This window comes from Copadichromis virginalis, linkage group LG12, assembly GCF_057382275.1.
Source record: "Copadichromis virginalis isolate Kocher_CV1m ecotype Utaka linkage group LG12, C_Virginalis_male_GT1.1, whole genome shotgun sequence".
Taxonomy (NCBI): Eukaryota; Metazoa; Chordata; class Actinopteri; order Cichliformes; family Cichlidae; genus Copadichromis; species Copadichromis virginalis.
Window position 1 is genome coordinate 29,934,853 of NC_140629.1, and position 27,948 is coordinate 29,962,800.

General features: G+C 40.8%; 1 protein-coding gene across 2 annotated transcripts; it reads left to right on the forward strand.

Moving 5' to 3' along the window:
- Positions 1-27,352, forward strand: cltcl1 (clathrin, heavy chain-like 1). 2 transcript variants are annotated; one of them, XM_085475955.1, is made up of 32 exons: positions 1-277; positions 7,654-7,861; positions 9,456-9,724; positions 11,146-11,307; positions 11,561-11,674; positions 11,764-11,937; positions 12,139-12,336; positions 12,664-12,864; positions 12,975-13,127; positions 13,254-13,376; positions 13,879-14,016; positions 14,109-14,273; positions 14,427-14,607; positions 14,705-14,868; positions 14,955-15,080; positions 15,190-15,332; positions 16,439-16,673; positions 16,757-16,879; positions 16,984-17,129; positions 17,216-17,399; positions 17,950-18,142; positions 18,230-18,387; positions 18,521-18,685; positions 19,387-19,662; positions 20,324-20,473; positions 20,567-20,698; positions 20,818-20,928; positions 21,435-21,605; positions 21,804-22,025; positions 22,683-22,709; positions 25,209-25,284; positions 25,682-27,352. In XM_085475955.1, the coding sequence occupies exons 1-32, from the start codon at positions 236-238 to the stop codon at positions 25,807-25,809; spliced, it is 5,058 nt and encodes a 1,685-aa protein (XP_085332081.1). In that variant the 5' UTR covers positions 1-235; the 3' UTR covers positions 25,810-27,352. The 2 variants fall into 2 exon arrangements, with proteins under 2 accessions (XP_085332081.1, XP_085332082.1); XM_085475956.1 differs by lacking the exon at positions 22,683-22,709.
- The last annotated feature ends 596 nt before the right edge of the window (positions 27,353-27,948 follow it).

The window sequence follows — 27,948 nt, forward strand, 5'->3', positions numbered from 1 at the left end:
TTAGCGGAGGTGCGGAGTTTTTGATTCAGGACTGGTGTAAGGGAGGCTACTGAATGGGAGCAGTCAGTGGATTCGTGTGATACCAACGCAAGCCACCCAGACTACCTACTACTGCCCATCAGTTTGACTTTTTGGGCATTTAGGGCACACAAAGAAGAACACCACCTTTATCCTCTTGTTGTCCCCTTCCCCTTTCCTTCCTCGCGGACTCTTCAGGCAGAGAAACCCTCCAGAAATGGCTCAGATACTGCCGATACGATTTCAGGAGCATCTGCAGGTAAGCAGACATACAGAAATCCCTAAATTTAATCCCAGCTCCTTTCTTTTTGCGCCACTCCTCGCCCTTGTGGGTCCGCACACACACAGCACATGTCGCATTTAAATGGAATCTGAAAAAGGGCTGCGGGGTGGTGCTCAATATAGCTACAGGCCTAGTTCTCTCCTGCCGGGCAGATGATGACTTGTAAAAATTGAACAGTCAGATCGTACACAGCCCCAATGCGGACCGGTGTGTGTGTGTGTGTGTGTGTGTGTGTGTGTGTGTGTGTGTGTGTGTGTGTGTGTGTGTATGTGTATTGGGGGATACGCCGCAGTTTTTCCCGTTTAAGTTATAAACGACGCTGTCATTTTCACTGCGGTGTTTTGACACTTTGTGACAACTGAGCTCAGCTGTTCGCGCTACGTTGTATCTGAGAAATGAATGGCACTTGTTCTCAATCTTTGTTGCTGCCACGCTGTTGTCATGTCCTGCAGCCAAATACTCCCAGTTTCAGGAGCAAAAATCCCAACCAGTGTCTCTCAAAATGCCCAGCTTTTGCACACAGCTGGGCGTAACTGATAAAAATCACCGTAATGTGTTTCAAGTAACAACATGAAACTGTGCGCTTTATTTAGATCTTGGTCGTTGGATGTAGGTGTACAGGGGGATGTAAAAAGCGGTTATGTTTGGATTCACTCGGCAGTTGAATAAGTTCTGGAAACTGGCTGCTCAATCAGTTGTAATGAAGCCCGTAAGACCAGAAACGCATCATTCGATTGATATCTTGCCATGACCAAAACGCAATATGACATCTAGTTCCATAATGCAGCGTCAATATCATATTGATTTAATGTGTCTCCAAACTCATGGTGATTATTTATTTTATTGTATTGGTTTTGTCTTAGGGAGCATCTGCACAGCTTCAAAGCAATTTGCATCAATATATCAGAGGAACTCAAGCCCCTCAGACTCTTGGTGGAGAAAACGCACGCGGGTGCACACACACAACACAAATGCCCTTTTACAATCTGTGACAAGAAAAGAAAACAAGCAGCCAGTGATTTAGTCGTCTGTGGGGGAACAATTTGCACTATGGCCCCCTTTTTTTCCACTGCTATGGATTTTTAATCGCTGTCCCGTAGCAGCCCCAGTGCTTGGTGTCTTGCAGACAGAAGAGAAACTTTGCGATGCACCCCTCCACCTCCCCTGGTCTGTAGCCTGTTGTTATGGTAACAGCAGGCAGTGAAATGGCCTTTCACTAGAAAAAAATAAAAGCTCAGAGTCCCAACCCCCCTTCTCTCTCCCTCTGCTCCCTTCCTCTGGCCAGTAGCCCCACTTTCTCAGCCAAAGATCCTTTATCCACTAAAAAACTGCCAGCCAAAAGAGCCTGCAGCCTAGCAGGCTCCTCTCCTCACTGACAGGAGCGGTACACTGCTGCTCACTGATGGAGCACAGTGCAGTACCTGGCAATGTCTGGTTATTAGTCCAGATTGCTCACAACAGCACAGACCTTTCCCTTTATACATGTCTTAAGAAAATCAGGCCTTGAGACGGCGATAAGCAGCCCGCAGCTTTATGTTTCACCTCTACCGTGAAATCCCAGCTCTGCTACAGTCGTATCTTCCTGTGAGTCTAGGTGGCTCCAGCAGAGTGAAAAATGCTTGGAATTTGCAAACCCAGGACTTTGGGCCTCAAGTTGTTTAGCTTTTTTTTTTTTTTTTTTTTCCTTTCCTTGGCCTGGTATTTACAGCTCAGTGTCTGCAGTCTGGGCCGAGGTTCACAAGTGTAACATGGATTTAGATTTGTGATGAGGTACCAGCTTGTTGAGCTAGCACTTGCATAATATACAGAGTACAGCAAATGCCATAATATCCTGACTATTAAAACTGTTGTTTAAATGGGCCTGATTATGCTTTTTCTCATCTTCTGTCATGCATATACTATTTAAATGCTGATAACATGGCACAAGTTTCAGAAGAGGTCTGTGAATGTGCAGCTCCACCCACCTACTGTTCAAACCTTCAACCAGATTAATGTTGAGATAAATGAGCATTAAAAAAATCGCTTTAATGTTCCTCTGTTTAGTGCAGACATATAAGATGAAGGACTGGGGTTTCTGTAGTGTTAAAGCCAGCTATGGATTACCTGCCTAACCTCACACTGTCACTAAGCTGTGGGGTAAATTCTCTTTACTTTGCTTTATGATTCTAGAACCATACTGTGCATGAGCATGGCAGAATCTGTCCTTAAATCAATGCAGTAATTGGTGGATCAGAGTTGGGTTCTGTGGATTATGATGGAGACAAAGATGAGGGACTGAGAATGGTCTGGTGAATTATGAAGGCGAGAGTCATTTACAGCTTTTGTGGCTCTTGTGCTGGCTGTCGGTGCAGCAGCCTACGTACTGTAGCAGCTTGTGTAAGTGCAAAGATTTCCCGCAGCTCTGAAGTGCCTGAAAATTGTCCTGTCTAGCTGAGTCGGGAGAAGTGAACCTGCTGTATTTGTACTAATGAAATGACGCCACCACGTCAAACCACCGGATGTGTTTGATAGACAACTGAGGTAAGCAGGCCCCCGTTTAAGCCTGGCAAATTGCATCAGGATAGGAAGCAGGATGACAGAACAGTCTAAGCGAGTCTAACAGGACACATCTGTGACCGCAGCAGTGGCTGGCAGGGACAAGGCTGAGCGTCTGTGTTCAGTCACCGGAATTCGATCATGAATGCATTGAAAGAGCAGTCATCCAACACATACAACACTCACATTGTGTCTTTCTGTAATTTCAAATGGGTCATGAACTTTGAAATTTGGATTAACTACAAGTGCGGATTGTTCTACAATCCACACTAGAATCAGAGATAAATATCTGTGTGTTTATTCTGACTTGGAAGTTCGAATATTAATAGAATCCATTGCTACTTTAAGGTGTTCATGATCGCCATAGCTATATACTTTAGGTTTATTTATATAGGCACTATTCACACTAACACTTTACTCAAGGCACTTTATACTTCAAGGTAAAGATCCAACTAAATTGAGAGAAAATCCCAACAATCTGATGATCCCACATGAGCAAGCACTTTGCGACTGCAGGAAGGAAGACCTCCCTGATAACGGGAAGAAACCCTCTGGTAGACCATGGGTTAAGAAGGGTGCGACTGGTTTTGGGGGAGGGGACAAGAGGAGAGAAAGATGGAGAGACCAAGACAAAAAACAAACTCTGATTTCCTAAAATAAAGGCTACGCGCTTTGCGAGCAAGTTCCACTCCCCCCCCCCCCCCCCCCACATTCTTCGATTTATTAAAAAAAAAGTGCTTGTGTAATCTCGTCATGAGCCCAAAACCATCAGCTGCTGATTCAACGTGTCAGTGCCTCAGCAAGATGTCCACCCATCCTATGACTCACCAAATACCGTCAATGCTGCTTCATCAGTTAAGATCTCCTGCCTTTTGTTACTGCGGTATTAACGTATTAATACGTTGTTTTTATTGTCTCATGTGTGCAGCGAAGATTGCTTAGAGGAGTCTGCAGTGTATCACTGGTTAGTATTTAAATGGATCACTGGAGACAGTAAGATGAAGCTGAAGTGGGTTTTTAGTCTGGCATATTCGACTAAGAATCAGCTGGGGGGGAGTGTTCTTACAGCGAGCCGGTCTCTCCACCCTGAATCGTACTGTAAAATGCCAGAGGCCTGTGTTACTGGAACTAGAATCAACATACCTTGCTACCTCTTGGCCATTGTTCTTCATTTCTCGCAGGAGGCACATACATCACTCTGACTTCTCTTATTTACAATGGTTTGCTCCCTCTCTTCGTTGCCAACAGGATATTGGTCAGTGTCTTGAGCTCCTCCTTTCACTCCCAACCTTATCTTTTCCTCCATTATCTTTATTGTAACTTCCCTTCCCTCTGCTTCCAGAGATAGTTTTGGCAGTCTTGAAGAGATGCAGCATATGGCTCCATTCCTCCCCCAGGGCTTTTCTGTGGCCTTTACAAGATGCCTTAAACAATGAAAATATTATTATTCTCATCCTTTATTATTTAATCATTGGGACAATAAACATTAAAAAATGCCAACTGCATAATTAATTAATTAATTCTCTGGCTTAAAGAACTTGTTCCACGGTTAAGCAGCACTTGAATATTGATCTTTAATGAAATATTTGTCTCTTTATTATAAACTGCAAACATGCTTCAGTTAAAGTTGATTCTGTAATGTTGTGAAAGGGGAATTATGTTAATTTGCAGCTCCATATTTTTATTCTTGGACTTTCCTTGGACATTGGCACAACCCCAAAGGTGATCCTTTGCATGAAACAAGCTGCTTTAACTCTGTTTCTCTACTTTTAAAGCAGCTTTCTTATGATTGGCTGTCCCAAACAGAATGTATCTGGCTGTGGTTTGCGTTGCATTAACTGTTTAAGAATTACAGCCATTTTCATACATGGTGCCCAGTTTTCAGAGGCTCAGTTTGTGCCTGATTAAGTGAGGCCAGTTTCCTCATTATTAGATGACAAATTAGGCAGACAAATGTTGAACTTTCATGTAGTTGCTTTTCACTGGAACTCTTAATATGAAGTCCAAAGAGATGTTGCTAAAACCAAAATAAGCCTATCAGAAACTGTTACGGCCCCTGGCCTTGGATGAAGTGAGGCTGCCTGCTTTATGCAAATTCGAGTGTGGCAACACGATTTGCTGCACAAAATTTTACGATTGGACATTGTTGATTTGTCCTGAAGTTTTACAATCTGGTACATTCTTAAAAAGAATGAACGCACTGACCAGCTCAAGAATTTCACAACATCTAACCAAGTCATGAGCACTCTCAAGCTGATGGAGGTACCATTGTTAAGATTTACAATCAAAACATGTCTTCATGAATGGAAATACAGGGTTTACAAAAAGGTGCAAAACACTGGTTACGCTTGTGAACATGAAAATGAAACCAAGATGAACTTGTACCAGAATAGTGGGAAGAGAAAAGTGTGGAGAATGAGGAGTCATACCTCATTTTCTATCAAACACGAGGATGGAGGCATTGTTATGGCATGGGCATGTATGGTTAGCAGTGGAACTGGGTTACTAGATGATGTGACTGATGATAGAAACAGCAGGAGGAATTGTGAATTGTATAGGGATATACTCTCTGCTCACATTCATTCAAATGCAGCAAAACAGATTGGATGATACTTCATGGTGCAGATGGATAATGACCTGAAGCATATTGCAAAAGCAACCCAAGAGTTCCTCAAGGCAAAGAAATATGAAATTCTTCTTCAGTGACCAAGTGAGTCACTCGATCTCAACCCAGCAGAGCAGATTTTCAGTTGTTAAATACAAAACTGAAGGTAGAAAGATCCTCAAAGAAGAAGCAACTGAAGGTGGCTGCTGTAAAGGCCTGGCAGAGCATTTTAAGGGAAGAAACTGAATTTCGTGGTCTGCATCAGTTCTGTCTTTTGATTGGTCACAGGACTGTAGGTCTCGAAAACAACAACAAAATCTAAAAAGAAGCCAAAAAACTGCAAAAAACTAACAACTGTGTTTGGTAATAACTACATGTCCCCCCCCCCAAAAAAGTGACTAACCACTGTACACATGAAAATACTGATAAGCGTAGCCTATGCTAAAGCTAGCACCTGGTATAAGTGAAAATCTAAAAATATTTTGGATATAATTAATTAAGGATAATTCTATTTTTCTTTGGAAGCAGCCCCTCTGATCACCCCAGGCTGAACACTGCTGCATCCTTCCTGTTTTGGAGATGACATGATTTAAATGGCTCAGCGGTCATGATTTGTTTTCCTGCTCTATCAGCCAACTGCGAGATAGTACAGTCCTTGTGATGAGCAGAAGGATTCCTTTCCGCTTGCCTCAGACTGCATAATGCAGTCAGTTCAGTCATCAGAGGGAGAGTGCATGTTTCTGTCTGTCCTCTCAGTTCAGTTAGTTTGACAATGTGTGCAGTAATTCCTCTATTCAACCAAACTGGACTTTTTCATGTTTGTTAGTTTTGAGGCAAATGTGTGATGTTGTGTTGACTTGTTCTCATTAGGTTTGCTTTATTAAAATTTTCTAATGTGTTCTTGGTTTTAGTGAATCTCTTGTTGTTGTTGTTATTTTTTTTAGTTTTTTTTTTTTTTTTTTTTTTTTTTTTTTTTTAGTGGTAATTAAACTTTATTTACAGCTAGCTGCTTAAAATGATGATTAAATACACTGTCAAGGTCCAGTCGAGCTTTAATAAAATTAAGTATTAGAGATGTAATGATAAGTACAATGACAGCATTACTATTTATATCATAGGAAATTCTGGAAATTATTGTCAGCTTGTGTAAAATAAAGCTCTGTTTAGTTAACATCCAGCTGTGTGCCCACGCTTGTCCCCTGGCTCCATGTACCACCGACCAGACCTCCTGTATGGGAAAACGACCTTTAAGAGTATCCCTGGAAAACTTGAGCAGACCTGCTGCTATTTTAATCAAGTCCATGTTATGATCCATCGCTCACTACTTTCTCTTCCCCTAAAAAGCAAATGGCAGCTGCTCCCACATATATTTTCTCACCACATTTTAAGTTGTTGCAACAAAAGCATAGTATTAAAGCAGGAATATTGTGCTTGTGGCTGAGTTTTGCTTTCACAGCCCCAATTCTGTAAAAGTCGGGATGCTGTGTAAAAATTAAAATAAAGAGAATGAAATGCAGTTCTGTTTTATAGCTTTATGTGTCACCTTATGCATATCTCTCACAAACTGGCTGCAGCTGTTCGCCTGTGAATGAGGATGGGCTCACTGACCAATAATTAATTTTTAAGTACTTTTATTACAAAATGTACTATACTGTGTATACTGTGTATACTAAATATACATACAAAATGTGTCTGCCAGTTGAATGCAATTTTCTCTTATCTATGATACAGTCTATAATAATTAATGTACTACAGTGTATTTGCATTTATGTAGGCCTTTTCTAGTCGTACTGACCACTCAAAGTACTTTAAACTACAATTTCCAGTTAACTAACAGTGCTTACTAAAAAGTGTTGGGGGGTTTTCAGGGTACAGGTTCCTGCTCATCTAGATGAAATGTGAAACAAACACATATATACTACTAGCTACAGCTCTGTCATCTGGTATACTTCTGATATATCATTAGCTCCTACCCTTTTTGTTTTTGTGTATATGTGAAGACATGTCTGTGGTCATACTCTTTCTTTAAATGTGATTGCATCTGTGTTGTCATTTTTATAAACTGTTTAGCCATTTCTTGGAAATGTACTTGTATCTGTTTCCAGCTACTGACTAGCTTACTGACCGTTATATGATACTCCACCACTGTAAAATGGGGTAACATAATTAAGCTAAAGGTTCTCACTTTTATTTCCTCAAAACTGTTTTTTAGCTGCAGAACCTGGGCGTAAACCCAGCCAACATTGGGTTCAGCTATCTGACGATGGAGTCGGACAAGTTCATCTGCATCCGTGAGAAGGTGGGCGAGCAGAACCAGGTGGTGATTGTGGACATGTCGGATCCCACCAACCCAATCAGGAGACCGATTTCTGCCGACAGTGCCATCATGAACCCCGCCAGCAAAGTCATCGCCCTCAAAGGTATGATGATGACGACGCATATAGAAATGACACAACACATTTAGGCAGCAGTGGCCAATAGATGAGAAATACTGTATTGTTCTGAGGCAAAAGAAAAAGTCTGTTGGCTTTTATTACTGGTGGCCCTATATTAAGCGCAAAGTATTTTATTATTGTTTAAAGTCCCAGAATGAAGTCTGCATGGCCTCTGCACTGTTTATTTGCTTCTAGTTTTAACAGATTTAGCCGTTTACTAGAAATGCTGTGGGAAAGTCGCAGCAAAGATTAATGCCTGTCAATGTTGTAAATATGCCGAGTGCACTCACATTTATTACCCAGTGTAGTAAATTGGTTGTGAAAATTGATCGCCTGTCACTGAAACTAACCCTTAGAGCACAAACACAAGCGCTGATCAGGATGATTTGCTTATAATGCTTCTCTCTCTCCCTCCTCCCCCTTCCTCCCTCCCTCCTCCTTCTAAGCACAGTATTCCCTGTTTGCCCCTTTCCTTATGGTCTATCTTTGTCTTCTCATTCTTACCTGATTGACACTTTGCTTTTTCTCCTTTGCTTTCTGTCATTTCTCAGATGGTGAGTTGCTTTCTGTCTGTCTACCCGTCTGGCACGCTGTTGTGATGATACACTGGCCATGTCTCTCTCATAAAAGCTATCCCCTGTATCCCTTTTAACTATGCACATCTATTTCGACCACTGATCAATCAAAACACAGATGGCTACAAGAAAGGCACCTCAATATCACACGCACACCCACACTCCAGCCTAATCTTCTGGCAAATGCCCTACTTTTATGAGAATTGCACATGTGTTAGCATGACTTGTATGCTGGTAGATGTGTATGTGTGGTATGCATCATCAGATATTATACAGTGAGAGGAGTCGGGGCACTCTTTGTGCACCTTTGCTCGCCTCTGTGAGCGTGTGCCAGCAGCCGTAATCAATGTTCAGATCTTTCCTTCCTGCACATAAGGGATGCCATTTATGTATCGTAAAGGCTCTGTGTTTGCAAGTTTGTACAGCAGCTCTAGTATTTACATGAGTCATGCATTACATCACCTGTTTGTTTTTCATTAAGTATTTTGGGTAAATGGAGGTTGTATCTGTGTTTAGTCAATTGTGACATTTTCAAAAGCTGCCGTCTGCTTTCTGTAGCTGCGGGTCAGGTCACTCAGTAAAGAGTGGTGCTTCCCTGGCTTCCGAACAATATCGAGCAGTTCAGATATAATTTTTATTTGCTCTTTATTTCTGACACGAGTTTTGAACACTCGTGTCAGAAATCTCCCTCGGTTCCCCATTACACTGGTGCTCACAGCACGGAACAGTAGTTACATTAAAGAAAATCATCAAGTCTTGGCTGAAACTAGGTCTTCGCCACTCGAAATAATCAAAAGAACAAGCTATTAAAACGTTTCCTCAATGAATAAATAGTTCCAATTAAAAGTAGCTCTATTTATTTTCTAACTATTTCGAGGCAGACATGTTCATCTGCCGGTCTGTGTGTTACTCAGAACAGCTATTTAATTTGTTGTTTGGAGTTATTTGACGACTTCTTTCTTGCCTGTTTCGTCTCACGTCTCTGTTTCTTTACCGACCCTCAGCTGCCAAGACGCTGCAGATCTTCAACATTGAGATGAAGAGTAAGATGAAGGCTCACACCATGTCAGAGGAGGTCATGTTCTGGAAGTGGATCTCTGTAAACACCGTGGCTTTGGTGACAGATACTGCCGTCTATCACTGGAGCATGGAGGGGGATTCCCAACCGACTAAAGTATTCGATCGGCACGCCAGTCTGGCCGGATGTCAGATCATTAACTACAGAACTGACGAACAACAGAAGTGGTTACTGCTGATAGGGATTTCTGCACAGGTATGAAAGCACAGATGATATAAACATTTTCTGTGAAAGGAATATTTATCTCTCCGATCCCTGTTTATAGCCTTATTGGACAAAAGATCACACAAAGAACACTTTATCTGAGGTCAACTTTTGTTCTCTTCACTGGGCTGGAAGGTTTTGGCTGTGAGCAGGTACACACTGGAAAGCAAAAGAATTGTTTTTACCACACTAAGTTTTGAAACCTTTAGCTATTGTGCGACAGTGAATTAGCTTTAAAAAAAAAAAATCTGCATTCCTAACCAATGACTGGATCATCTACTTTCTACAGGAACCAATAAACTTGGAACTTCATCACTTCCCATATTTGTTTGCTCACTGAAGGGGAGGATAAAGAGATCAAGCGGTTATGCCATTGTATTATGCCAATAAGGGTGTATAATGTCATTAAAAAGAAAAAACAATTTAGTCCAGGAACACATAAAAGACACATTCTGAGAACAGTGGCATGAAATTCTAACAATTAAGCTTCCCAGAAATTTCTGCTGTAACCAGCCTCGCAGCATTTTATCCTTCTCTTACACAAAGAGTCGGTCATGGTTTGCAGCTGGAAAAGGGTAGAGTGCCTATTCCAGGTCAGAGTTGCTGTCCCAAGTGAAGGAGTCTATGTATCTCTGAGTCTTATTCACAAGTGAGGGGAGCAGGAGACTGACAGATGGATTGGTGATGAGGATGCTCTTCCGGTCTGTTGTGGTAAACAGAGCTGAATGTAAAAGTGAAGCATTTACCAGTTGATCATCCCTACCCTCAGCTATGGTCACAAGCTTTTGGTAATAACTGAAGAATACAAGAAATACGTTTTGTCTGAAGGATCAAGCTGAGGTGGTTCTGGTATCAGACTAGGATATTTTCTGTCCTCTGTTGGGCAAGGTGTTCTGGACATGTCATAGTGGGAGGAGATCAAAGAGTAGGACACGCTGCAAAGATGACATCTCTTTGCTCGCCTCAATGAGATGGAGGAGGCGGTTGGGGAGAGGGAGGTCTGGGCTTCTCTGCTTAGGTTGCTGCACCCTGTGACCTGCCCCTCAATAGGTGAAAGAAAAATGGATGGACAGATGTCTTTTTTTGCTGACTTGCTGAATCTCAATAAGAAAATCAATACACCACTCTTTTTCTGTTTTTCTAAAGGAGTCTGGATCTAGAGGACTATGTCAAAGTATGACAACATGCATACATATTTCAAAGTGAACTTGTTTTATATGTATATGTAAATCAAATAAGCAAACAGTTTGTTTACCCACATCTAACCAAATGCACAGATAATACCTACCATTTGTTCATACACATACAAACACACTGCCTGAATTTTAAACCTGTATCTTTGATCCTTAATGACTTGAACATATCAATTTTTTTCCCCCACCCTTTTTTTTTCCTTTTTCCTTGTCCTCCAGCAAAACCGTGTGGTCGGAGCAATGCAGCTGTACTCTGTTGACAGGAAAGTGTCCCAGCCCATCGAGGGCCACGCTGCTGCCTTCGGGGAGTTCAAAGTGGAGGGAAATGCCAAACCTTCCACTCTCTTCTGTTTTGCTGTGCGCTCACAGGCTGGGGGAAAGGTGAAGGCCATTCGAATGTACCCATGATGCTATCTGTGTTTTTAGCTGCTGAGCAAACTGCTTTGAAGTGCCTTGAAAGAGTAATGTTTATGTTAGAATCCTATGAAATAACTTTTATGCGTCATGCCTTTTGGTTAAAATTGAAGTTCCTATATGGTAGCATCAGGAAAGTTTATTTAATGTACAAATCCTCAACTGTGATGTTCTTTTTGGTCTCATTTGCTGTACTGTTGTCTTGGTTTACTTCTACCAGTTACACATCATCGAAGTTGGTCAGCCAGCTGCAGGAAACCAGCCGTTTGCTAAGAAAGCTGTGGATGTGTTTTTCCCACCAGAGGCCCAGACAGACTTTCCTGTTGCTATGCAGGTAAAGAAAATGAGGCTGCTTCTACTGTACTCTGCTCACCACATTATGGGTCACTCCTGAATGTTTCTCTTTCTAATTATTCTCCTCAGATTGGTAGTAAGCATGGCGTAATATACTTGATCACAAAGTATGGTTACATTCACCTGTACGACCTGGAGTCTGGAGTGTGTATTTACATGAACCGAATCAGTGCTGAGACCATCTTTGTAACCGCTCCTCACGAAGCCACTTCGGGAATCATTGGTGTCAATAAGAAGGGACAGGTGAGAAGCAAACGGGCAGTGAGTGTGTGCAGAACAAATTCCCAAGTGAAATGTTTATTGACTGTAATGACTGTAATGTTTTGGCAAGCTATGCCTGGCAGACATTCTTAAGAAACTGGACTGTTAACTGGACACATTTCTTAAGTTTAGTTATTTTTACTGTGCAGTTCTTAATTATTATCTGTTCCTTTTTTATTATAGGTTTTGTCAGTATGTGTGGAAGAGGAGAATATTGTAAACTATGCCACCAACGTGCTGCAGAACCCTGATCTCGCCCTGAGGATAGCTGTCAGGTCAAACCTTGCTGGGGCAGAGGAGCTTTTTGCTAGGAAGTTCAACACTCTGTTTGCCCAGGGAAGTTACTCAGAGGCTGCGAAGGTTGCTGCATCAGCACCCAAGGTACGCCTGTCTCTGCTGCCATTTTGTCATTCTTGCCTATGCTAATATGAACCAGGTGTGGGTGAGAACTGCACAAGGAGTCTTGCATTTGCACAGAATCAAATTGTCAAATATTTTTCTGTTGGTGCTTAAAACTATGACAGTTACACACACTGTGATTCAGCACTGAAAAACGAAACCCAAAAAGAATCCCGTGTATGTTAATGTGAAAACACTGCAATAAACATGAAGTTCTCCTTCAAAACATTTCATGGAATCTGCTTTTGTTTTGTTTTTTACTCTACGACTAATAATTCCTTCATTCTTTGATGTCTTTCCTCGCCTCAGGGTATCCTGCGAACAGCAGAAACCATCCGCAAGTTTCAGAGCGTCCCGGCCCAGCCGGGTCAAGCCTCTCCACTGCTGCAGTACTTTGGTATTCTTCTGGACCAGGGCCAGCTCAACAAGTTTGAGTCTCTGGAGCTGTGCAGGCCTGTCTTGCAACAGGGCCGCAAGCAACTACTGGAGAAATGGCTGAAAGAGGACAAGGTATAACTGGAGGATTAAAGAAATGAGGCAGATTTGTAGATATACATTTATTTTATTTATTTTACAGTGACCAGTGTAAGTGAAGTAGCTTTCCTCCTCTTGTGTTGTAGCTGGAGTGCTCAGAGGAGCTGGGAGACCTGGTGAAGGCCTCTGACCCCACTCTCGCTCTTAGTGTGTACCTCAGAGCAAATGTCCCCAACAAGGTCATTCAGTGCTTTGCAGAGACTGGCCAATTCCAGAAGATAGTGTTGTATGCTAAAAAGGTAATCGGAAGGCTTATTGTGTTTCCATTTAAATTTTGAGCATTGCACAAATGGCAGGCATGCAGTATGTTTATAGTATTGCATTGATGCTTGAAAGTGCATTTTTATCCTTCTGCGTTCGCGTAGGTGGGATATACCCCAGACTGGGTGTTTCTGCTGCGGAATGTGATGCGTGTGAATCCAGACCAGGGTCTGCAGTTTGCTCAGATGCTGGTCCAGGATGAGGAACCGCTGGCCAACATCAACCAGGTAAACCCGCACAAACGTGAACGCCTCTCTCACTGGAGACATCCTGCTCGTGTGCTCCCTTTAAAATGCATGTGCCTGATTAGCCTTATACATGCACGCTAACGCACAAAGTGCCCAGTGTGGGAGCCTACATATGTGTTATTCCAGATGTGGCAGCAATGCCAGGAATTCACTGAGTCAGTCACCCTCTCCTCCCTTTAAAGCCACATCATCACTCCGCTCTGTCCTAATCTCAAACAGGGAAGATGATGACTTTATGAAAAGTGATGGTGTTAAGGCGACCTTTGCTTTTCGGATGTGAGCGTTTCATGTTTAAGGACATCTGCAAAACAGAAACATCTGGCTGCCGGGCCTGTGGTGTTTAATAGTGTGCAACTCAAGCCTTTGCATGCTAACTCAAATCATTGTTCACAGATGGTCTGAAATAAAATTTAAAAAAAAAAAAGAACTTTGTCTAGCTATTTGTGTTTTGACTGCTCTTTTCTCTCATGCTCTTTGGTAGATTGTTGATGTGTTTATGGAGGGTAGTCTGATCCAGCAGTGCACCTCTTTCCTATTGGATGCTTTAAAGAACAACCGCCCAGCAGAAGGTCACTTGCAGACACGTCTGCTTGAGATGAACCTAATACACGCCCCCCAGGTGAATGTTAATGTTCAGACTCTCCTGCAACCTTTTCTTTACTAATGTTAAATACAATGTGTTTGCTCATGTGTGTGTATGCGCTGTTTTAGGTAGCAGATGCAATCCTTGGGAACCAGATGTTCACGCACTATGACCGTGCCCATGTTGCTCAGCTGTGTGAGAAGGCAGGACTACTACAGAGAGCTCTTGAACACTACACTGACCTGTACGATATCAAACGAGCCGTGGTTCACACACATCTGCTCAACCCTGAGGTATGCCTGTAGAAGGGCAATGATGCCTGTATACTGCTCTCTTGGGAGCGGCTTCATTTTACTCTTTAATGTGTGAAAATGCTTCCTGAAATGACTCCTTTTTCCTCCGTGCTCAACATGTTGCTTTACTTTCTCCCCGTTTTTTCTTTTTAGTGGCTGGTGAACTTTTTTGGCTCCTTGTCAGTTGAAGACTCTTTAGAGTGTTTAAGGGCCATGCTGTCGGCTAATATCAGGCAGAACCTGCAGCTGTGTGTCCAGGTAGCATCTAAATATCACGAACAGCTGGGAACTCAAGCGTTAGTGGAGCTTTTTGAATCCTTCAAGAGCTATGAAGGTAGGTGGAGTGGTTTTTCCTCATTTTCTGCAGGTTTGAATTCACACTAGATTAACTTAACCACCGTGTTGTTTCTCCCCTCTCATATCTCTACAAGGCTTGTTTTACTTCCTTGGGTCGATTGTGAATTTCAGCCAAGAGCCCGATGTTCACTTTAAATACATCCAGGCTGCCTGTAAGACCGGCCAGATCAAAGAAGTGGAGAGAATCTGTAGAGAAAGCAACTGTTACGACCCAGACAGGGTTAAAAACTTTCTCAAGGTATAAAGATCCCCTAGCATATTTTTCCGATATTAGCATCTTCCAGAGTTAATTCATAATAAACCTCATGTTTCTTCTGCTTCTAGGAAGCAAAGCTAACGGACCAGCTTCCTCTTATCATTGTTTGTGATCGCTTTGACTTTGTCCACGACCTAGTTCTCTACCTTTACCGCAACAGTCTGCAGAAATACATTGAAATCTATGTACAGAAGGTAAGATCTACAGTTCGGGTGACTTTATACATAATCTGATTATTATCTAGTTATCGTTATCGAGCTGCATGATGCTTCTCTATTTTGAATCCTACCCACTTACTTTCAGGTCAACCCCAGTCGTTTACCAGTGGTGATTGGAGGTTTATTGGATGTGGATTGTTCTGAGGATGTTATTAAGAACCTGATCATGGTGGTCAGAGGGCAGTTTTCCACTGATGAGCTGGTGGACGAGGTAGAGAAAAGGAACAGGTAAGACTAAAGGGTAAAACGATTTCCTGTCATCTCTTATAGCAGCTTCTGAAATGACCTGGCCTTTAATGCGCAGGTATCTTCATATTCTGTATAGAGTTTCATATTTATATCCTGTTCATATCCTTTACATAGCTTGTACTCACTACAGCCTGTACATACTTATAGTTATAGAATATTCACAACATACTTCATACCGTGTACATTATAACATACCATAATAGACCCATTTCTGTAATATACTCACATATCTATATTATTGCTAATATATATTGTAATATATCTATATCACTAAAGCACTTCTGGATGGATGCAAACTGCATTTTGTTGCCCTGTACCTGTGCATGTGCAATGACAATAAAGTTGAATTCTATTCTATTCTATTCTATTCTATCATGCTGGTACATAAAAGCTGTTAAATCTAACTTCTGTAGGAATGAGTTTAAATGATAGATCAGAGTGCAAGCCATGTTTGCGGTTCTGCTGAACCACTTAGTTGTGTGTTTTCCCCTCAAGTCATTGAAGGAAAAGAACAAATACTAACTTGAAAATTGTTTCTTTTCCAATAAACCTTGAGGCGATCAATAGTAAAGAATCATGATCTCCTTAGCTGATGCCTATAAATCCTTAAGCATTCACAAACAGGAGTGGAATACATGAATGTAAATATACAGACATTTATCTTTGTGTTTGCTCAGTGCATTCTTGTTAGTTTAATGCATACATGAAGTTGAAATTAATGTTTTAATTTTAACACCAAAGGTGATTTCTAGAGTGGATTCTCTGAGGTTGTCATTGTGTTTCATCGATACCTCAGCATCAACCAGCAGAATAACTTTGTCTCATATAATGAAGCTATTTAGTCTGTATCAACAAAGGTGGAAGTGAGAAACCCTAAAACATGACTCAATCGGCCTGCTGAGTGGACAATGCTGCCATCTAGTCTTCTGGCTGTGCATTACATCACAGGAAAAAGCTACATTGTAGCATCATCTTAGAAATGTAGTGTGTGCTTTTACCAGTCCTTGCCATGAAATGAATTTTAAAAGCTTCTCCTAGGTATTATGTAATGAAGCTTTATATTAACGTACAGTTTCTGCTATCAGGTTGAAACTTCTGTTGCCATGGCTGGAGTCTCGTATCCATGAAGGATGTGAAGAGCCAGCTACCCATAACGCCCTGGCCAAGATCTACATTGACAGCAACAACACACCCGAGCGCTTCCTGAAGGAGAACCCGTTCTATGACAGCGCCGTGGTTGGACGCTACTGTGAGAAGAGAGACCCCCACCTGGCCTGTGTGGCTTATGAGAGAGGGCAGTGTGATCTAGACCTCATCAAAGTATGTAGATCACATTGTATGGCTTTAGTGTCATAGTTTAAATAATTATGATGAATGCATTTTAAACTATTTGTTCATGTCAGGTGTGCAATGAGAATTCATTATTTAAGAGTGAGGCTCGATATCTGGTACGGCGGAAAGATCCAGAGCTTTGGGCGACTGTGTTAGAAGAAAACAATCCTTTTAGAAGACAGCTCATCGACCAGGTATGGGATCCTCCACCTCTTCTTTTAAAGTAAAGCACGCAAACATGAATTGTATATATATTTTTTTTTCTTTCAACATTTATTTTCGATTTTCCTCCTCTCAGGTGGTGCAGACAGCTCTGTCAGAAACCCAAGATCCAGAGGAGGTGTCGGTCACAGTGAAAGCCTTCATGACTGCAGACCTGCCCAATGAGCTGATTGAACTTCTGGAGAAAATCGTACTTGATAATTCAGTCTTCAGTGAACACAGGTACTTCAGGCTCACAGCTTATTCATGGTGATCATTTACGTGCAACCATTTTTCTAACATTTTTTTTTTTTTTTTTTTTTTTGCAGAAACCTACAGAACTTGCTTATTTTGACGGCCATCAAGGCAGATCGCACTCGTGTGATGGAGTACATTAACAGGCTAGACAACTACGATGCTCCGGATATTGCAAACATCGCTATCAGCAACGAGCTCTTTGAAGAGGCGTTTGCTATTTTCAAGAAGTTTGATGTGAACACCTCAGCCATACAGGTAAAAACAAACCTAATCCTGCTAAAACTGCACTGATGCTGGAGGTCGAAGTTACAGTAAGCTAAAGTTACTAATCACAGAACCTTTTCTCTGTAAAAATGTACATTAATATGTGCATTTATTTTACTCAATTAAGTACAAATTTCCATTTCTTTTTGTAAAAGAATTTGTTGCGACATTTGATGTTTATATTTCATGTGTCAGGGTATACCTCATCTCTCGACCTGTAAGAACTGGCATAATCTCCCGGGCCCTCCTACCAAAGTTAGAAAAACATTTAAGAAAATCAATGGATTAATGAATGAATTGATATTTACCTTTCCTAAATCCGGGCCATTAAAAGTACTTGTGGGTAAGCCCTTTAACTAAACTAACAAAGTCATTTGCCAATGATAGCAGGTTTCATCAGTTTCTCTTAATCACTGTGAATTTAGCACAATAGTGAAAACGAACGAGCCTTAAGAATGCTAGTCCTATTGTTTTATCTCATGTTGGCTCATAGAATATAGCCATCTCTTGTTTATTTATTTTTTATTTTGTATCCCTCTAGGTACTGATAGAGCACATAGGGAACTTAGACCGTGCCTATGAGTTTGCGGAGCGCTGTAATGAGCCTGCAGTGTGGAGTCAGTTAGCAAGAGCCCAGCTGCACAGAGACCTGGTCAAGGAAGCCATTGATTCATACATAAAAGCCGTTGACCCGTCAGCGTACATGGAGGTGGTCAACGCAGCCAGCAAGAACAGTACGTTTTTGATTTACAGGTAAAACATGCTAATGGTGTTTATCAGTCTTGGGTCTGAGCTGATCTGTAGTGTGTTGCTGTTTCTAGATAACTGGGAGGATTTGGTGAAGTTTCTACAGATGGCTCGGAAGAAAGCCAGAGAGTCTTACGTGGAAACGGAGCTGATCTTTGCTTTAGCTAAAACTAACCGTCTGGCTGAGCTGGAAGAATTTGTCAGCGGGCCCAACAATGCTCACATACAGCAGGTAAAAAAAACAACAACAAAAGTTCCAGCTGTAGTGTTAAAGAGATGTGTAGCTGTTGCAGAATGTGCTTTTTGCTCTTTGCCAGAAAATGATTGCTATCTATATATTCATCATCTGATCTCTACCTCTCCAGGTGGGCGATAGATGTTATGAGGAGGGTATGTACGAAGCAGCCAAACTTTTGTATAACAATGTGTCCAACTTTGCTCGACTTGCATCCACATTAGTCCACCTGGGAGAGTACCAGGCAGCTGTGGACAGCGCCAGGAAAGCCAACAGCACACGGACATGGAAGGAGGTAACAGGCGCAAAAACATTTTCTAGTATAATTACAGGTCTCCGCTTTGTCTGATTAATTTAAAAGACATGGGGAAACAATGCCGTAATTCTATACTGAGCATAACTGAATCAATATAGTGGCGAATTACAAGAGTAGTCATTTCAAGGCGCTTTATTTTTGTGACATTACAGACAGAAGCCCCAATGATCACACGGTTCCTTACAAGCAAAAGAGATGGATGGTAAACAAAAACAGGACAAAACAAAATGTCAGTGACATGCAATAGTGGATATAAATATAAATAGTGCTTATAAATGCATGGGGAAAAAAACAGAAAGGAAAGTGAGGGAGAGAAACGCACTATGGCTACCCAGCAGTCTGAGCCTGTCATAAACAAGATTTATAAAACTACTTAAGGGGCTGATTTAACAGCTTTTTTTAATTTTAATTTTATTATTAGTTTTGTTTTATTTCTGTGGATATAAGATTGAAATTGAGTGATTTTCTTGCTGCAGTTTTTATGTTATTGTTACAGCTTTTAATTCAGGTCACCTCAGTGTTTCTAATGTAGTCACTTCATGTAAAAAATGACAGATTCTTGATGATTAGAGGATTACACGAAAAGGTAGCAAAACACAGGATATGATGATATGAATGATAGAAGTGGTCCTCTGTTTATCGTTGGCTATCTCCAGTTTCATGCATTAATTTCTTTTCAGGTATGTTTTGCATGCGTGGACGGCGAGGAGTTTCGTCTGGCACAAATCTGCGGCCTTCACATTGTGATCCATGCTGACGAGCTGGAGGACCTTATCAGCTACTACCAGGACCGCGGGTACTTTGAGGAACTCATTGCTCTGCTCGAAGCTGCTTTGGGTCTGGAGCGGGCCCATATGGGTATGTTCACCGAGCTCGCCATCCTGTACTCAAAGTTCAAACCTCAGAAGATGAGGGAGCACCTGGAGCTCTTCTGGTCCAGAGTCAACATCCCAAAGGTAGTGTTTCTGTTACTATGTGTGCGCGTTTGCCTGTTTCAAAACTGTTCTTTCTTTTGTCGGATCAAAGAGGTTGCTTGTGTGCCATGAAATCTTTTGATTCATTACTCCGTGAACATTCTGCTTCTCATCAGCGCCATGAAAAAGGAGGCAGACAGAAAATTAATTGACTTGTTTTTCTGTCTTTTACAGCTAGTTCTTTACTGACACATTTCTGGTGACTTGCAGCAATTAAACTTTCATTTACCAGCTTTATGCAACTGTTTGTCATCTTGCACTCAAATAACCTTTTAAAAACTTTAAATATCTTTTTTTAAAAATGGTTAAAAGCATGAAATACTATTTTATTTTAATATTTTGCTAATTTCAAAAGATGTGTATTAATAAATCTATATACCGGTAAATGGTTAAAAAATAATTATGCTTTGATATGAATTTTTATTTTTTTTTGGCTGTGTGTGTGTGTGTGTGTGTGTGTGTGTGTGTGTGTGTGTGTGTGTTTTCCCCCCCTCCCTCTCAAAAAGAGTAGGTTACATAAAAAATAAATCATCTATTTGACGTCAGCCTTTCAAAGCTTCAAGACATTTTACTTCAAATATATCAAATCTATTAGACCAGCCAAACAAATCTCTGACAGTAATGAATGTTTTCTGTCTACCAGGTTCTTCGTGCTGCAGAGCAGTCTCATTTATGGGCAGAGTTGGTTTTCCTTTACGATAAATACGAGGAGTATGACAACGCTGTCATCACTATGATGACTCATCTGACTGACGCATGGAAAGAAGGGCTTTTTAAAGATATTATTGCAAAGGTAAACACGGCTATTTTCAAATGTTTATTATTTTCACAAACTGCTTACATGATCAATTGATCACTTCTTGTGTTTTTTTCTTTTATCCTTTAGGTTGCCAACGTGGAGCTCTACTATAAGTCTCTATCCTTCTATCTGGATTACAAACCCCTCCTACTGAATGATCTGCTGACCATTTTGTCTCCTCGGTTGGACCACAGCCGGGCTGTCATCTTTTTTAGCAAGGTAACAACCAGCATGGCCAGCTTCACTTTTTAAAACATATATTAAATAAAATGTGTTTTTCTAAATAAACTAGACCCATTGCTGATATGGTGTGACATGGGTTGCTTTTTCTCTCTTAGATGAACCAGCTGAAGTTGGTCAAGCCTTACTTGAGGTCTGTGCAGAATCACAATAACAAGTCTGTCAATGAAGCTCTTAACAACCTGCTTACAGAGGAGGAAGACTACCAGGTTTGCCAGCCTGCTCTGTGACTTATATTGATCACAACACGTGATGTAAAACACAAAGAGCTCAAATATGTGACCTATTTGTTGCCATTTTTTGTCGCTTTTGTATTATTTGCTGTGTTGTAAGCATTATTTACAATTTTTTTTAGACATTCAAACAAGTATGGCAATCAAATGCTACAAAGCTAAAAAAAAAGAGTAATATCTGTGTAAAGAAAGTCATAAGGATATAACCTATGGCCTGGCTGTAAATCGCAGGTGATTTTCTAGCCCCTCTCGTAGCCACTGATAGCAGCGGTTCCAATTTTAGACGTAGCAATTTTGTTTTGCTGTGATGACGCCTGCTTTTTCACACCAGCACCAGTCTCTTTATGTTGAAATCCACAGAGCCAGTTATGGATTGAGGATAGACATCATACTGGTGTAAATGGGTACAGGAAGCAGTGCCCAGGACGCTGTTACCTCTGGATCTCAAATGCAATGCATTTCTATCCGTGTATCATCCACAGGGATTGAGAGCCTCCATTGATGCTTATGACAACTTTGACACCATCGGGTTGGCTCAGAGGTTAGAAAAGCATGAACTGATTGAGTTCAGGCGTATTGCTGCTTATTTGTATAAGGGCAACAACCGCTGGAGACAGAGCGTGGAGCTTTGCAAGAAGGACAAGCTATACAAGGTAATGAAAAAAATAATAGAAAAGCTCTTAAAAATACAGACGACTTTTAAAAGGTTCCATTTCCTCAATGTACCTATAGATGGCAGTGTTTGTTTACTTCACAGGAATGATTCTTTTGGCTAATTTCTCACACTTGAAGATAAAGGATTTTATCTTTCACTCAGCCATGTGAATGAGATACATTTTTGTCTCTTCTAGGATGCCATGCTGTATGCAGCGGAGTCTAAGGATGCTGAGCTGGCAGAGACTTTACTCCAGTGGTTCCTAGAGGAGGGCAGGAAGGAGTGCTTTGCTGCCTGCCTGTTTGCCTCCTATGATCTCCTGCACCCTGACGTGGTGCTGGAGCTGGCCTGGAGGCACAACATAATGGACTTTGCCATGCCGTACTTTATCCAGGTCATGAGAGAGTACCTCACGAAGGTTGGTGCTGACAATCAACACCAGGAGTTTATTTGATGTCAGCTTTACCACTAAAATAGATTTCACTATTGTGTAATTTTAAGAAGAATATGTGGTGTTGGTGATGTAATATGTCTGTGATTTCTGAGAAACAGGTCAAACATATATGGTGAGACAAGAAGGCAGAGACTAAGGCCTTCTTAAGTAATAATATTTAAAGGGACAGTTGAGCCCATTTTTTTTTTTTTTTCCCTCTGGCCTGCAGTGCTGTTTGTCCATCTATATTAGCCGGTGTAGTTTGCTCAGCAGAAGGTAATTTCCTATATGAAAGTGCTCACAACAAGATTTGTGCAATTATTTTGTGCAACTAGGTCAATACTTCTGGGAAAAGGCGTTAATGTCGAGTTTGTCGTATGAAATTTTTTTTGGCACTTTAAGAACCACAAGACACTAAAAGTGTCATTTAGTTCTGTTACATTCAAGCCTTCAAGCGACGATGTCACCACAGCTTGTATTTCCAAAACCATGCAAATACCATCAAAACGATCTAGATGGATTTTTAAAAAAAAAATCACTACAAGCCAGAGTGAAACATGTAAATCTTCATAATGACCTTTAAGTATATTTGCCAGTGCTACCTGCAGATATGTGAGGTCATGTCTTTGGGTTCTTTTCCAGGTTGATGAGTTTGCAGCGAAGGTGACGGTCTCTGGCCCTTTTTATTTAAAAAAATTCTCTTCTGTGTTCTGTCTGTCTGTTTTTCCTGTAACTTATCTCTTAGGTTTCTGATGTAGGAACCTAGCATGGACTGTAGATTGAATTTGGCCTAACTAGGTCTGGTCCTGGAGAACTGTAGTAGTGTGCAGGCTTTTGTTCCACTTGTGCCAGTACATGTTCAGATTAAGCAGGTTTCCCTCCAGTGAGCCCTAATCTTAGTTATTTATTTCTCTTGGTTTTTAGCCATTTGACACAAGTTCATGAGAAATAAAAATAAATAGACACATAACTACTTTTCAGTGAAAACATTAATAAAACATCTGGCTAAATGTGGCAGTAGTATATGAGTTAGACCAGGTGAAATGAACATTTTTAACCACCTCTTATTCCAAATTGTATTTTAGAGCCTAAATAATAATGACTTAGTGACATTGACGCAAATCTGATGCAACAGAGATGAAACATAACAATTTTTAATGGATAATGTTTACTGGTTAAAGTTAAGAGTGACTATTATAATTGAGTATATAGTCTGCATCTTAATTTTGGGTAAATATGCAGCAGTAAAGGGACGTTTGGTAGATTATAAAGTGTTTTCTAGCTGTCAAGTGCAAGAAGGTAAATGTAGTCTAAAACAAAAACTCTGGAGCCAAGGCCTGTACACTATTTTTTTTATTTATTTATTTATTTTCTTCTTCAGCACCAGGATTAGCCTGTCCTGGCCTAACGGATACCTCTAACTTTTCTCTCTCTTGGGGCTGCATCTTGTGTCAAGTGGCATTTTTAAAGCCTTGAAACGCTGTGATCTTTCCATCTGACAGAGGCTTTTTGAAAGCCCAGAAAAGAAGACAATCACAGAGAAAAAGCTGCTTTGGCTTTAGACTTGCTCGATGCACCCCCATGTTTCTAACTAAAGGTCACTTTGTTTTAGTTTTTATTGTTGAAATTAGTGCAGGGCTGCAAACAATAACCTCAAAGGTTATGTAGTGCCCTTTCCTCAGTTTGTGGAAGTCTTTTCAGTTAGTTTTAATTTTTCAGTTTAGGTTTGTTGTAGGTAAACCTTTGGTACTGGTCAAACAGGTTGGGGTGGAATCTAACAGCCAGTTTGAGCAGCTAATCAGGTAGAGAAATCCCAACCCCGCCTCACATGAAGTAGTTCATTACATACATGTTAAACAGGCAGCTTACCCCAGTGATACCATTGTATATGCAAATATCATGTTCTTTTCTCTACACCTTTGTCCCAACTTTTTAAGAAATGTTTATTTCTTTAATTCTGACTCAACATGACTCTGCGCTGACCGAGCTTCAATTATAAACCTTCAGTATTCAGCCTTCTCCACAGTTAAAGCACAGTGCCTGATTACTCCTTTGAACTTAGGGATTAGGATTAGTGCTACAAACAATTCACAATTACTGTACGCCTGGCAAGGATGAGCTTGACCTGCGAGCCCTTAGCTTGATTTTTAGGCCAGCAGTGATAAACACTCAGTCAGGAGGGTCTGCTTGCAGCTGTGATCAGGTGCACGTTGAAGTTGTGACTGCCACTTAATCTTGTAGCACTTTTTTAATGGCACAAAATTGGAATTTAGAAACGTACTGTTTAGCTTTTGCTCTCCTTGTATTCAAATATTTCTTTAACCTTAAACCTTACCTTAATTCTTCTTTTTAAAGGGTCAATTTTACACAAATCACTAAAATAAAATATCAAAATTAAATAAAATCAACCTGCTGGTGTCGAGTTGTGATGCAATTTTGGATTTGTTGCTGCTCTGTTGGATTGATGTTAATCTGCTTTTCTTCCTGGTGCATAAAGCACTTAGCTTTTAGAAAATTAGCACCTTTCCAAATTTGTCATTGTTCATTGTTATCTGGAATTCATAAGATGCAGACCATGTAAAGACTTTTTTTTTTTTTTTTTTTTTTAAGGCAAATTATTTACTGGTGAATATAAAAAAATAAACAACAGCTTTGAGTCACAGATGGTATTTGAATGAAAGATGGTATATTAAAGCTCAGAGCAGAACCTGTTGGATTGGGGTGATAGCAGGAGTGTCACAAGTCATTTGATGCTACTAGATGTGATAAAAGGTTAAATGGTTTTATTTAATGTGATTTGGGTAAACTGACCCTTAAATTTTCATTTAACATTTTTACTGCAAGCTTTATTAGAAATTCTCACCAAACCTGCATGGCATCTTCTCACCTTTAGCTGCACTGTGAAGTGGTGATTGTAGTTTTGTCTTTCACAGATGAAGATCATATATCTTCTGTAACTGCTTGTGTTTGTCAGTGTTTATTAATTTGATGTGGGATAAGCCTTAGTGTATTTTTAAAGCTCAGGTATTGAAATATGAAAAACAGATTGAGCCAACTTGAGCTTATATACTTTCTGCACGATACCTAGAATCCATAAACTCAGACTTTCTTTCAACAGTAAGCGTGTGAGTGATGTCTAATCCGTCCTCTCTTCTTTGTTGCCCTCAGGTGGACAAACTGGAGGAGGCCGAAAGCCAAAGAAAAACTGAAGAGGAAGTGACAGAACCTCAGCCGATGGTGTTCGGTAGGTTTACAGGCAGAACAGCTCACTGAGGGATGAACATTGTTGTTCCTGGATAAAGTAAATGATTTCCCCAAATGAAGCTTGGGCTATACTTTACAATGATATAATCTAGCTTAGTTTACCCATAATAAGTGGACACGCTTGCATTTTCTGTTATTATCTGAAACCAGCAGCAGCTGTTGCTGTGTAATTAGCTTTACACCGCCAAAAGAATTACAGGCTCATTGAGCAGCACATAAAGAAAACCTAAGTGGAAAAAAAAAAAGCCCCATAATTTTGTTTGATATAGAACAAACAAATTTAGCAGTTCAACAAAACAGTCCAGTCATGTGTACTTTCTTATAAAGACGGGGGAAAATTTTATTTTGTCTGTGTTTGTTTTTGTTTATGTGATCAGGTCAGCAGCTGATGTTGACTGCCTCTCCTTCTCCAGTGGCTACCCAGCCAGCGTATCCTGGCTACGGTTACCCTCCCGCTGCTGCCGCAGGCTACCCCGCTCAGCCCGCTTACGGCTTCAGCATGTAGATCCGCCAACTCGTCCTTCTCCTCCACCCCTCTTCCCTACACACATCCACCCACCCTGAACCACACTGCTGCTCTGGGTTTCAACTGGCTGACTGGTGGCGTACAGCCTCCTGAAATTTCGCTGGGCCTTCATTTCCCAGTGAGGCTCCACGTGAATTCACAGAAACTGCAATAGAAACTTTGTCTCTAGTTTTTCCACACCCACTTTAGAAGGGTGGCATCAAGTCTGTCGGACCCCCCCCCCCCGTTGTATTTTCCACTCAGACATTATAACTGCATCACTGATCTACACGGCATGAAGTCACCTCTCAGCTCCTTAGAGGTATTAGCATACTGAAGATAACATTAGTTGCGCCAAACCACTCTGTCATGTTGCTGTTCCATGTAGACTTTATTAACCATAGAGCAGCTTTTTTTCTGTTTTTTTTTTTTTTTTTTCTTTCTTTTTAATTTTAGCACTGAAGAAGAGACTTTACTGCAGAGTTCAGGGGTACCTTACTCCTAAAGCACTGTCACAGCCTTACACATTCTGATGAGGCGGCAAAACGGGCTCATTTGTTCATGTTTAATTTTGCAACTGTCTCATGTTCTGATTAGAAAGACAGTTACTGTGCAATAGTTTTATTTGTCCTTTCACAACAGGTACAAATTGTTTGCTGTATTATGGACTAAGAACACTTGTTTTATGAGGTTACAGTCTCTGTGTGCGTATGTGTGTGTGGGAGTATGCGTGTAGCCTCTAAAGCCTTTGGGGGTTTCGTCACCAAAATCAAGACACACTCAATGATATCTCCACTCCTTTGCAGCTGCAAACCTTTTGCTGGGTCAGAGCGGTTGATCTCATCAGTCGACTTTTTGGAGTTTCGGTAACGGTTGTGGCAAAAAGGCTGAAAGAAAGCAGGTGAAAACGGAAAGGCGAATTGTAGACTGTGCATGTGCTGCCAAACTATAATGCTGCAACCAGGAGCACAATTTTCATGTTACACTCAAGTATATGAAGTATTACTAATGTTGAGTAAAAAAAACCAGTTATGTATGATGAAACTTTCTGATCCAACTAATGAAAAAAAACAAACAAAAGTGTGGCGAAGCTCCAACACACTCGAGATGAAAACAGGGGAATGTTAGCTCACGTCCTGGTGCCGGCTGGTTCAAGTGTCATTATTGTACTGAAAACAGTGTATAATTTAAATATATTGAAATACCTAACTAATCAAAGTATTATGGAATATGTATTGTCTATAGTGTGTTGTTGTAGTCTTAAAAAGCATAATGATTTTTGTAAGAAAATGACAAAATGCAAAAACAGCAGATGAATAAATGCCAAAATCTTGAGGTAAGGCTGCTCAAGGTAACAAAAGATGAGTTATTGACTTTATTTCATGTCAACGTCCCCATGTGATAAGCAGAGCTCTGGCCCGTCGTGGTCCCGGCACTGGATTTGTCAAAGATAAAATGCAAATAATCTGAGCTGCACACCAGTTGCTTATTTTATCTGCACAATTCTTGCATACAGAAAGAGGAATAAAGTTTACACACTGTGTGTGTTCGTGCATTGTTATTTTACATCAGGAGACACTGGGTGTGAAACATTTCAGTTGAATCAAACAAAAATTAAGAGTTAGACTACGAAAAAAGTGGACGGATAGAATTAAAATGCATGAGTGGAAATGTGTTTACTTCTCATCAACACAGCACGCTCGCAGAGGCACTGGTGCGCGTGCTTGTTCACTGTAAATACCTTCAAAGTGTTTATTCTGAACTGCTTAAGTCACATCCAAAAAGGAGAGACTAACACAAAACATAAGCTTTAAAAAATACAAAAATGGACGAACCTACTCTGAAAGGTAACTTACACTAAACCGATTTAAAAATGGAGGAAAACAGGAAAACCTAACTGCTCTGGAGGGCTCTTCCCCTCCCTGTTTTGTTGTTTTGCAAAAGAGGGTATGGAGTTTCACCTTTAAACATGGTTTACATCCATTTTTTGCTACACTGTAATTTCCATCCTCCGCTGGACTCTGACATTTTGGTAACCGAGCTGTCATTTATCTGACTGATGGTTTCTGTCTGTGCCTCCGAGCCTCTTTGTTTGGAGAGGGTGTGGTTGGACTATCTGGACCTGTAACTAGCCGGCGA